The sequence below is a fragment of the Eurosta solidaginis genome, chromosome 1 (genome assembly GCF_040869045.1).
Source record: "Eurosta solidaginis isolate ZX-2024a chromosome 1, ASM4086904v1, whole genome shotgun sequence".
In the NCBI taxonomy this organism is placed as follows: Eukaryota; Metazoa; Arthropoda; class Insecta; order Diptera; family Tephritidae; genus Eurosta; species Eurosta solidaginis.
In genome coordinates, this window is record NC_090319.1 from 307647146 (window position 1) to 307660135 (window position 12990).

The 12990-nt window shown below is 36.7% G+C and overlaps 1 protein-coding gene across 1 annotated transcript in view; it reads right to left on the minus strand.

Moving 5' to 3' along the window:
• Window positions 1–12990, minus strand: part of side (sidestep) — a 527768-nt gene that overhangs the window by 233332 nt on the left and 281446 nt on the right. The window contains exons 5-6 of the mRNA XM_067761445.1: window positions 5145–5359; window positions 4882–4992 (exon numbers count right to left, since the gene is read on the minus strand). Coding sequence (XP_067617546.1) covers window positions 4882–4992; window positions 5145–5359 — 326 coding nt within the window. The remainder of the gene's footprint in view (window positions 1–4881; window positions 4993–5144; window positions 5360–12990) is intronic.

The following is a 12990-nucleotide window of genomic DNA, read 5'->3' on the forward strand; positions in this document are numbered from 1 at the left end:
TACTCCAAGTTCCTCATGGAAGTAGGGCGTGGGGAGGGCGGGATGGCCTAGAAGGTTTAATGTGGTCATATATACAAATCGTTCCCGAGATGGTCCGGCTAGTACCTTAATGGTGCTTTGTTACCGGAACGTACCCCCTCTATATCCGGCATAGGACCATCAACATCGATAACACTCCCCAAAGCCTTCGGGGAGTGCCTTTATCGTTAACACAACAATAACAACAACAACAACTACTAGCGCGTTAAGTTGCAAATAAGCACTTGGATGAACTGAAATACGGAGAAGCTTACAGTTATTATATAGTCCCGATCATATGGGTATGAATGGTAACGAAAAAGCGGATAGACTAGGAAAGGAGACAAAAGCTGAGCATGATTAAATAATTAGTAAAGTTTTTAAACCAAGCGTAAGCCTGCAAGGTGTAAAAGAGCACACTAAATCAAATTTTCAAGTTTAGAAACCGTTAGTGGGATGAACCCTAAGTAAATTCTAAAATTTTCCAAGAGTACGTATGTAGTTAGTTCTAAAAGTTCATGATTCTTGAGTGGGTTTTTCAGTTCGGCTTTTGGTAACTCTATGGAGACATTACATTTATACAAAGTTCCTAAGAACCAACCAGTGCAACCTTACCTATCTTTTTTAATCTGCTTGCTTTTTAGTTTTCATAAAAGCGTTACTACGTATTGACAGACTGTGACACCTCTTGAACTTGGGCGCATTCTTACTTATTTGGGGTGACCCTTTTTCTCATATGTGTGCAACCAGTAAGACGTTTTTCAAACGTAAAAATTTATATTTAGTCGCTCACTTTGTTCGCTTGTGAGAAGTTTGGGTGTATCCTAGAGAGGTTTTTGAGTGGTTTGTTATGACCACATATCTAAATGTCCGCCCATAAGGGGTTTGTGGCCGCACAGTAGAGGTTTTTTATCCAATTCAGTAGCATACAACTGTTCGCGTCTGACCAAGAAAGTGCCCGACCAACGGAGGGCAAATTTTTCTAAAAATTTCACCTTAAATTTGTGTTCATGTCAAACTGTCCGGCTAAGGAAAGTGTCCCTGTTCATTAGGAGATACTTCTATGTATAGATATATAAATAATGCGGTAACTTGGGCGTAAATCGGACACGTCTCCACAAACACAGTAGTATGCATACGCATGCATAAATTCAAGCATAAAACAATTTTGTACGTAAAATGCTTCCGAAATAAGATGCCAATCCAATTGAAAAAATGTCAAAATACATTAAATGACAAAAATAGAGTGTCGCATAAAAAATTGTTGTCATGTTCATGTTTCGCCGCAAGCCAAATTTACCAGCAGACCTTGGCGTACCAAAGAGTTATTTATTTATGTATGTAAATAGTTATTTTCCAACATTTATGTACATACGTAGATATATAAATGCATACGAGTATATCTGTATTTAATTATTTATGCTAATTTATTTATATATACCCCCAGCCTGCACAGATGTAGCAAAAGCCTTGTAAAAGGCTTTGGTTATGGAAGCAATGTTAGCAATATCATCAATGAAAGGTTCTTAATAGCCTGTAACATACCCTCGCTCCTAGGTTAGGTATAATTAACTGGGCGGAAATTTCCCACACGGCATCACCCGTTTTGAAACCCTTGACAGTATTTTCTTTTATTGTTCTAGCTACCGCGCACCAAACCACATCGTGGCTGAATAGATTCAACCCCTTATTTCAAGCTGGGATATCCCCGTAAAATTATTGAAAGCCAGTTTACAGTTGGATAATGGCACAGCGGATGCTAAACGGTTTCCTGTTTTTGTTGTTGTATTAACGATAACGACACTTCACGAACCTTTTGGGGTGTGTTTTCGATGTTGATGGGCCTTTTCCGCATACAGGTTCGGTACGTTTCATTAAGAAGCAACAATTAATATTACCCCATTAAACCTTCTAGGCCATAACGCCCCCACCATCTGATCTTGAGGAGCTTGGGTTTATGAAAGCCTCCCATGTGAGATATTTGTAGGATACATTCATATTTGGCTGCGGAAGATCTGAAGGTCTGAAGCTATAAAGCTTTGTATAGCGCTTATCAACTCCTTGAATTTTTAATGCTTTTTTTAGAAAGAATGATTGAGTGGAAACATATCAATATATTTACTGGTTAGGGAAATCCACTATGAAGTTGCGCAGGTGCGAAGAGATTCTATATGACGCTGGCAATATCAATAGAGATGCAGTGCTGCAGGCAAGTGGAAGTGGACCAGGGAACTGATTCTCGAGCTGCAGCTTTGGGTAGAACCGCCACAAGCAGAGACCGATTTCTACCTGAAATAGTTTTTAAGTGGATACGGCTACTTGCAACAAGGTTGAAAATCCGAATTTTTTATACTGTGGGTACATTGATGACGCATGCCACACCTATATCGAATGCGATCACTTGGCACAGCAACGGAGAAGAGTGGAAGTAATATTAGGCAACCTTTTCTCGGGCAGCGTCATCCATAAAATGAACTGAGGAAGTGACAGATGGGACATGGTCAGCAGATACGCAAGGAATATTCTCCACGCTAAATGGCAAGATGATTGCATAGCCCAATAATGTGAGAGTAGCCAAAGAGCTCACGTAGCGCTCTTCCGTACCGGAAGTTATGCTAAAAACGGTCCCAGGTGCGGAAAGTGCGCAGGCCGTGGAAGGTTAGGTTTTAGCGAGTATTCCAACAAGAAAAGCAGGGAGTCCCGCACTTGGGGAGGCTCGCTGTTACAGAGAGTAACACCGAGGTTTAACAAATTAATAATAACAATAAATTTCTTAAATTATTGTCAAGTAGTGTCCATTGATACCAACATAGGCCTTCAATAATTTTGAAAGTCTCTCAAAAGAATAAGGCAATTCAGCAATAACACTTTAAATAACCTTAATAAACTCGAGACTAACTCCATAAACTAAACACATCTGAAATGATTCCCAAAAATTCCGGACTTTTCCTTAAAATTATTAATCAGAAAATATTTTGAAATGACCTTGAAATGTTCGTCTCGACATTAAGCCCATTAAGCTGAAAATATTTCTGGAATTATCCGAAACACATCGTTATGACATGACCGAATCACGACAACTTATAGTCCTGACAGAACCAACATCCGACCATTCATAATCCTGACACAACCAAATCACACAAAATGTAAATTGAGAAAAAACAAAATCTACACATCTTCGGATGCTGGAACGATTTCCCGTCATCCTTGTCAAATTTGATTTGGATACAAAAGAGTTTCGGCATTACGCGATCATCAGTGTAATTTTTCTTTCTGATATTTTGTTGTCGTTTGTTTGGTATTTATAGTTCGGGTATTGTGAATGAGCGGGTATTGTCAAATTGAATATTTGTCTAGGCACATATGTAAGTATATATGGGTGCGTTATGTGTTCTTTCAGAAACGGGAGTGGTTTTCGCTGATTAGTTAGCTGAGGTAGGTAGAAATCATTTATTTAAGTCGTTTGACTTTTTTGTCTGTTTGTTGATTTGGTTGGTTTATTGTTTTGTGCTTATTTGTTGATGCGTGTTTGTCTGTTGTAGCTAAGCAATTACCACGAGTAATTACTTTTTTTTGTAAACAAGTTTTAAATTTTAAAATATTGTGTCAGAAATAATGTTTGTCGGTTATTATTCTACCATTGAATGTTTTTTGTTTGTTGATTTCCATGTTTTGTTTTCGTGATCAAGGGACAACATATTTGCATCCTCATATATCTGGAGATTAAAGAGGCGTTAAGCTGCAAGTTGGAAGAAATAAGTAATACTGGTAAAATGTTAAAGCCGCTTGATAAAGCAGCCGTTATATAATGTCAGGGGTTAACGACCCTGAAAGTACCGTGAAATAGTCCTCAAGATCATAACAAGATTACCAAAAATTTAGCGAGAATTGACCCCGGAAAAGCCCCAAAGTAGTCTTTGAAGCTTTCCTGTAATTGTGGGAAAATGGCCCTGGGAGTACCCTGAAATAGTCTCCAAAACTATGTCGAAATTACTCCAAAGTCATCTCTAAATCACCAAGGGAGAATCCTGAAGTAGTCCCCAAGATCATCAGGAAATCACGAATTGGCCTCGAAAAGACACCGAAGGAATCACGAAATAGTCCACAAATGATCTCTTTTAACTTTCGAGCTAGGTCACCAACAGGATGACATTATTTTCAGAAATGGAAACACCATTGGTAATTGAAAAAAGTTAGTTATTTATTCGAGCAATCCTCCACGTAGGTGGCATACGGATACACTCTAAAAAATTAATGGTTAACCGATCTAGCACCAGCTACGCGATCTACAGTGTTTCTCAGCAGAACACCTTTCTTCGTAGGCGTAGTGCGCAGTTACGAAGTTTAAGTAAATTTGTCTGGATGGTTTCTTGTCGGGATTTCGGTATGTTGGGATTTCGTTATGTCTGGATTATGTCTTGTCGAAATTTCTGAAAATTTTGTGCATTGGATATTTCCAGGAAATTGAAAGTCAGGGTTATAATATGCACCTTATTGCAACGACGATAAAAAAAATCTGGAGAATTAAATGTCTTCCTATAATTTTCTGGGTAAAGTTGTGTAACTTTTATGAAATACAAAAGCAAAATTTTGACTGCTAAATATCTTCGCTGGAATTAGTCACTAACAGCAGTTCGCTGGCGAAGTATGTTTTTTAATCCTCTTAAACCAAACATAATAGATTTATGTAAAACCTATAAAATAGGATTTGTCCTACAAGGCAACATCGACATTAAAAGGCCAAACAGAGCGAAAGGCAGAAAGCTGTTAAAATAACTACAACTACAATATACTTACGACATAAAGATAAATATTTATATATGCGTTGATTAAAAAAATTAGTGACATATACAAATTACTTACCTCCTTTAACTTGACAGCATAGGAAAAGTTCATAGCCCTCACGAAATGGCCCAGCCATTTGGGCAATCTCCTTGCCTTGTGCATCAAATATACGTGGCTCATCTGGTGGAACTATATATCAACAGGCAGCAGCGGACAAGGTTTATATAAATAGGGGAAAAAAAGGAAAGATTAAATCTAACTCAGATGAATTTTTGTTGACATAAATGATTGCCCAAACCCATCAAGAGTACATCATTGGGTTCGTGATTTACTTAACTTACCTACTAAAGTTAAATTAATCCTAAAATTGCGTGTCGGTGAATTGAAAAAATCTATTCTACAACGATAAATGCCGCCATCTGTTGATTTGACATGACGTATTTGTAGGCGGGAGTCTTTTGGATTATCGCCTATAGAGAAAAATAAGCGCTGACCCAAATCGCTAGCTATGGCTGAATGTGGAGCTAATTTGATATTTCCGCCGCGCGAATCCAAGCTGAAATTAATAAAAAAAATTTAGAGACATAGTAAGATAATTGTTATTTCATGCAATTTATGAGGAAGTAATTTATATATTCATATAAAATATTTTTTTTACACCGCAAGAAATGAAGCTAGTAAAATCAGCTAATCAGATATTTTGTTCTTGAGTTAACAGTTACTCAGTAAAATTTATCACATTATGGTTAACTTAACCGAGCCCTTTGGCAAGAAAACAACTTAATTTGGTTATTTCAACAGAAGAAAAACTGTTGGTCTCATGTTAACAATATTCTGTAAAAATTACATATTCTCAATGATTTTTTGATTGATTTTTTTTTTTAACGGCAGTAGCTAATTTTAAATGCAGTAGCTATGTTTAAAGAGAAATTACGCTTACGGCGCTCGCTCTTTATTCCTATGACAATCGTGTCCCAGAAATGTCTGTAATATTAACAGCCACTGTTATAATTTAACAGATTTCATTGATATTTTTGGGCTAATTTTAATACTTTTTGGTCAAGCTCTGGCAACCATTTGATACAACTTTTTTATGTTGATTTAACTGTTCAAACACTTAATCTAAAGCCACCTGTGCAAAGTTGATTCAATAGCTATTGGGATGGACACAAATTTACAGAAATAAAGTTTGAATTGCCCCATAGTTCGGTTCATTTTACCATTTGTTTTCTTTCAACAGCTGAAACAGCTCTAATTCCTAAAAACAAAGGAGATCTTAACTCTCCACCATCTTGGAAAACATATAAGATGAATAAGAATCGGGCCATCGTCAGCAAAGCTTTCACATTGGGAAACACACAGTTGACGTCAAATCCGAAGCGATAGGCACAGTCAAGAAAGCCGAGTAGACAACATGCCATCAGGAGAGACCGAAAGTGCTAACTGGTGCTGTAGAAGTATCCTCCAAGTCCTAGTGAACTAAAGTGCCAAATAAGTACTAGTTTGTTAATAACTGGATTTTCTCCAGTTATAAAATCTACAGCTTAGATTTTTATATTTCATATTTAACATATTTTATATTTGAGCCACCAACAAAAAGGACTGTTACCAGCTTAAAGGATCTTCGTCTCGGCGTACTCAACCATTTTTTTCCTCACTCTTTCCTCACTCACAGGTTCGTAACTATCGAAAAATGATATAGGCCCTTATTATGTATGTCACCGTGAATGTTTGCGTCGCATTCACTCACATTAACATTCACCCAAAATTCGTATTTTTTAACTTCTTACGTATTCGCGTTTGTCCTCTTACGTAGTCACTACGTATTCACTGAGACTGTCAAACACATTACGTAGCCGATGTAGCCAGTTGGTTTATTCATTATTTCGGAACTCATTCTAGTGCATTATTTTTCGGAATAACAGCGTATGATAATTGCAAAACCAAAATAATAGCGGAAAGTGCAGTCTTTATTTATAGCTTGAAAATTTTTTGTTTGTTTTTAAATAAAATGTAAGCTGCCTTAAAAAATAGTGTTTGTTTAGAATGGTGAATACTCCAGAGCAGGGGTCGACCACAAACACACGTCCAAAAATATAGGAGGAGTGTGCAAATATTTGACTTGACCACGTATCAATAATTCCAAGGCCGAAATACGAATCTTCAGTGCATAGATATTTGCAGTATTCAGAAAGTTGTTCCTTCGGATTATTGTTGTCGAGGTCAGGACGCATCGTTTCACACCTCTCTCGATATTTTTGGTAGCGTATTAGCAGTTGAACCCTCAGCTAGATTTTTACCGTTTGTACAAAACCAGATGAGTGTTTAATCATGTAAATAAGCACTTTTTTTGTTTTGTAGACAGTGCTTTGCTTCATCTTTTAAGAGCGACTACTCACAAATTATCAAAGTAGCATGGAGACATTGTTTTTAGAGGCATTGATTCCACATTACAATTAAAATGATGGGTGGTGATATGTGGGGACACATCTCATGCTGGACCTACATTACTTAGATCAGGGAAGTGTCTGGAACGTTACAATGTAGTCTGATTACCATTCCTGCGACAGTTGCATGAACTTTATTGATAACGGGGATCGCAGGGCGGTACGTGGCAAAGATGTTTACCCTCCCCGTGTGGATTATATGTAGGAATTCCTCGTGCTTTTTTACATTTAACGGCTGAGTTTTTAAGTTCCGAATCTCATCGTAGTACTAATGGTGATATCTTCTTATCTACCTGGGAAGCAGGGATATATCAACCAGTTGCTTTCTGGCGTGTCTTGGTTGGTGAGAATTCCGCTTAAACTGTGTAGCATTTCAAAATGCTCCTTTATATTGAGCTCTTTTGCCTCACTGGGTCGATGCTGTTCAGGTTAGTATTCCGTGTCAGTTCTAACTACAGTGTTTTCACAGCCCTGCAGCCTTTTCGAGTGGGTGTTTTTAAATCGGGCGAAAAAAGTGACGGTTGGGATTCCACCTAAGCAGTGCTTAATAAACAGTGTATTTCTTCAATTAAGGACTTCTCAGCGAAAACTCATCTGTCTTGCACATGCGTTCAGAATCACCCATTTGTAAGAAAATTTTTTTAAAAAAGTAGCACGGAGGTACATATATCTTCTAGTTATTATAGTTACTAAAAAAGTTCAAAATCAAATTAATAATTTTGATTTGCGTTTTACTCAGAATTAGTTTTTGAAATAAAACTGCGAAGATAAGGATATTGATGAAAGACGAAACTATAGTATAACTTATTATAATCAGTGGTTCATTTTAATATATTTTTTTTTTCGTCGAAAAAGTCCGGTTAAAAAATTTTCCTTTGAGAAAGTGCATGGGATTCCGGGGATACCCATAGCATTTTCATGACGATTCATGCATCCTTTATAAAAAAAACTTTGTGGATAATAAAATAAAATACAAACATTTATTTTATTAGTCCGAAAATAGAAGTTAAATCCGGACTTTAAAAGAAATAAAAGTACGGCCCCATGACTAAGATACGTTTAAAGCAAATGAAACGAATTTTTTACCAGTCCATTCTCGTAAATATGTGGACTTGAAACCTTGTCCCTACAGGGACTGTACAATATTAATACTAGAAACTTGTTATCGAAAAATTATAGCCAACTGTTGTTGCTGTTGTTTTAGTGATATAGATCCAGTAAGTTCCGGTAACAAGCACCATATTTCGCCATAAAGTGTACCCCCTTGAAATTCTATACACCGCTTTTTGTTGCGACAAGAAAGATTCTGTGTTAAAACTGCGATTCATTTGGATGAGCCGTTCCATAGTTATAAGGCCGGACTTTTATTCTGTCTGTTTAAAAAAAAAATAAAAGTTCGGACTTATAAAATAAAAGTCCGTATTTAATAATATAAAATCCAGAAACAATTTTATCTGAAGGACGTCGATTACAAAAGGAATAAGGGTTTGGGTTCATGGCTAGTTTTTATAGGTTTCCATTATTTTTTTTTTTTTTATTCTATTTTATTTGACGAAATATGCGTCCACATTGAACGCAGCTCTAAATTTAACCATTACCGGCTGTCTATGAAAATTTTAAATGTTTTTTTTCACGAAATGTAAAGATACTTCAATTTTTACTCAAAAATGATAAAAAAAAACGACAATAAAAAAGCGAAGTGAATGAGGCAAACGCGACCCAGAAGCAAGTGAATATTTTGACAGCAAAAATGAGTGTTCGTGACACTTTGCGTCGCTATATAATACGAAAAAACGTAAGACAATCACCTGCAGTCACCCATAGTCACCGAGAGTCACCGAAGTGAATGAATGCTCTTATATGATACGAATTTGGTTTCACTTGGGTAAAAGTGACTCCTCGCGTCGCTTTGCGTTATACATAATAACGCCGATAATATTGAATAGAAGCATTATATAGAATTGCGGTCCGAATCGGAGCCATCGAAATAGTACCAAGAAAAGAACTAGATCGTAGCTGTAAAGTTTTGCACTAGTTCGGAACTATCGAAAGCATGTCAATAAACAATTGGTTCTTAGCTGAAAATTTGTATCCAGTTCGGAACTGGAGAAGAGGTAATGAGGCGGGCACACTTTCCACCGTCTAGGATATCGCCATTAAAAATTTGCCAGTGAAATGCATGTAAAATGGATAGATGGCGAATTAGTAGTGTTTCTGAATGCACTAGAAACGCACCGTTTTCAACTAGTGATTTTTCCTACAGGGTTATAATGTGAGACCTTTTTATGTATTCGAATATACAGAAAAATCCAGCGAATCGCACTGGTTTCAAATTAGCGCAGAACTATATCAATAAGCGAAAAACTAGTTCCTATTCTGCCCCTCGCAGAGTTTTGAACTGACAATCCTAAAATTGTGATTTCTTACGAAACATAAATCGCCCCCTACTGCAAACATAACGTAGGTTGTTCTGGCCTTCAGCACTGCTGGTACAACTGTGGCTATTAACTGCGCCGCTCTGCATCCGTTTAGCATCAGTTCGGAGGAACTCATTAAAGCTGTAGTGGGAAACAGGAGTTCTGTGCGACTGTCTCCTATTTGTTTCTGCAGCGCAGAAGCTTATATTTTAGGATGGCGTGGTGTAAAGGTAGATTTTCTACTTTTGAGCATTGAAGAAAATAAGGGTTTACTTTATGACCACTGAAAGCAGTTGATATTGTAACTATTAGAGACTTGGCATTGTGACCATTTTATATTGTCTTAGTATCAATTGACTTTTATTTTTTGTTAATTCAAACGAAGTAAAGTTAAATTAATGTACCTTTAACGGAGCTAATTTAAAATCTACATAATTGAAATTTATTACAGCAGATGGAGCTCATTTTCTGTGCAACGATAGAAGCGACGATGTCGAGTAAAATTCGAATTACGTTATCATTTATATTTATAAATTTCTTTAAAACAAGTAAGGAAGGCTAAGTTTGGGCGTAACCGAACATTACATACTTAGCTGAGAGCTATGGAGACAAAATAAGGGTAAATCACCATGTAGGAAAATGAACCTAGGGTAACTCTGGAATGTGTCTGTATGACATGGGTATCAAATGGAAGGTACTAAAGAGTACTTTAAGAGGGAGAAGGCTATAGTTCTATGGGTGGACGCCATTTAGGGATATCGCCATAAAGGTGGGAGAATTTGTTTGTACGATATTCGTATGAACTGAAGGGCGTTAATAAGTATTTTAAAAGGGCGTGGGCTTAGTTATATAGGTGGTCGCCTTTTCGAGATATCGCCATAAAGGTGGACCAGGGGTTACTCTAGAATTTGTTTCTAAGACACGGTTATCAAATGAAAGGTGTTAATGAATATTTTAAAAGGGCGTGGGCCTTAGTTCTATAGATGGACGCCTTTTCGAGATATCGCCATAAAGGTGAACCAGGGGTGACTCTAGAATTTGTTTGTACGATATGGGAATCAAATTAAAGTTATCAACGACGGTTTTAAAAGGGAGTGGCCCTTAGTTGCATATGTGAAGGCGTTTTCATTTTCTTCTACTTAATAGGTGTCACAACCATTTTGCAAAGTTTTTTTCTAAAGTTATATTTTGCGTCAACAAACCAATCCAATTACCATGTTTCATCCCTTTTTTCGTATTTGGTATAGAATTATGGCATTTTTTTCATTTTTCGTAATTTTCGATATCGAAAAAGTGGGCGTGGTCATAGTCGGATTTCGGCCATTTTTTACACCAATACAAAGTGAGTTCAGATAAGTACGTATACTGAGTTTAGTAAATATATCTCGATTTTTGCTCAAGTTATCGTGTTAACGGCCGAGCGGAAGGTCAGATGGTCGACTGTGTATAAAAACTGGGCGTGGCTTCAAACGATTTCGCCCTTTTTCACAGAAAACAGTTATCGTCCTAGAATCTAAGCCCCTACCAAATTTCAAAAGGATTGGTAAATTTTTTTTCGACTTATGGCATTAAAAGTATCCTAGACAAATTAAATAATAAAGGGCGGAGCCACGCCCATTTTGAAATTTTCTTTTGTTTTTCTATTTTATTGCATCATATCATTACTGGATTCGAATTATGACATAATTTACTTATATACTCTAAAGATATTAAATTTTTTGTTAAAATTTGACTTTCAAAAAAATTTTTTTTAAGTGGGCGTGCTCGTCATCCTATTTTGCTCATTTTTATTCAGCATACATATAGTAATAGGAGTAACGTTCCTGCCAAATTTCATCATGATATCTTCAACGACTGCCAGCTTGCAAATCTTTTAATTTGCCTTCTTTTAAAAGTGGGCGGTGCCACGCCCATTGTCCAAAATTTTACTATTTTTCTATTCTGTGTCATAAGTTCAACTAACCTACCAAGTCTTATCTCTTTATCCATCTTTGGTAATCAATTATCGCACTTTTTCGGTTTTTCGAAATTTTCGATATCGAAAAAGTGGGCGTGGTTATAGTCCGATATCGTTCATTTTAAACAGCGATCTGAAATGAGTGCCCAGGAACCTACATACCAAATTTCATCAAGATACCTGGAAATTTACTCAAGTTATCGTGTTAACGGACAGACGGACGGACGGGCGGACGGCCGGACGGACATGGCTCAATCAAATTTTTTTTTTCGATACTGATGATTTTGATATATGGAAGTCTATATCTATCTCGATTCCTTTATACCTGTACAACCAGCTGTTATCCAATCAATGTTAATATACTCTGTGAGCTCTGCTCAACTGAGTATAAAAATATCAATCACAGCGCATTGCAGAATTTACCGCAAAAGCAAATTTTTTATGATGAGATTTAAATCTTTTGTTCGAACAATATTCTACTTTTTTATTTTATCTTTCCGGTACACGTTGGCATTAATCGCATTTAATTACTACTCTTTGAGAAAAACTACACATTTATTTGCTTTGTATCAGCTGCTGTCTTTCACATAATTGGTTTTCCATTTTTATCATTTTTGTGCATTATTTATTTCCAAAATATACATTTAATACTTTAGGTACAGTTCTTTTTGCGGATTTTGTGGCCCATTTGATCCCAAGCAAATTATTTTTTAATGCACTTGAATGAAAAATGTATACTACGGTAAAAAAAGAAACCTTTTACCCGCTAAGGATATGCCTGTTGAAAAGGCGACTAAAATCCAGATCCCGTCCTTAACTGGGCGTTAACGCTGGGAACCTACCACGTAAAAACTCTTTCCAATGAAAAATACTAACAAATCTTGGATCAGAACACTTTCTTTCTGATAAAATAACGGAATACTTTTAACGAGCTATAATATTAAATGCCATAATATAAGGGCATGTACTTGGCATATCCGAACTCTGTTAGATTGTTTCGGTTGGTTAGTGTCCGCATCAAAGCGACGCTTAGCACCTCCTAACAAGCCAACCAAATATAGACGCACGCAAGTCATTTTCTGTCAAAAATGGCTCGTGCACATACAACTTGTGTGAGAGCAACTCAAATTGAATTTGCTGCGTGAAAACCTAACTCGATTTCCAATTTTTGTTCTGCGTGACATTTAGATTTGACATTTGCACACATGATTTACATTGTCGCAACGCATGCTTATTTGGGTTAGGGCAAAAAACGCCGGTTGTTTGCGTGCGTTAAAAAAAACGCAGTGCGGTTTTATTAGGTTGGCTTGTAAGCGACCATATATGTATACGATAAGCGATAGCACAATGGCTACTTCATGCAAAT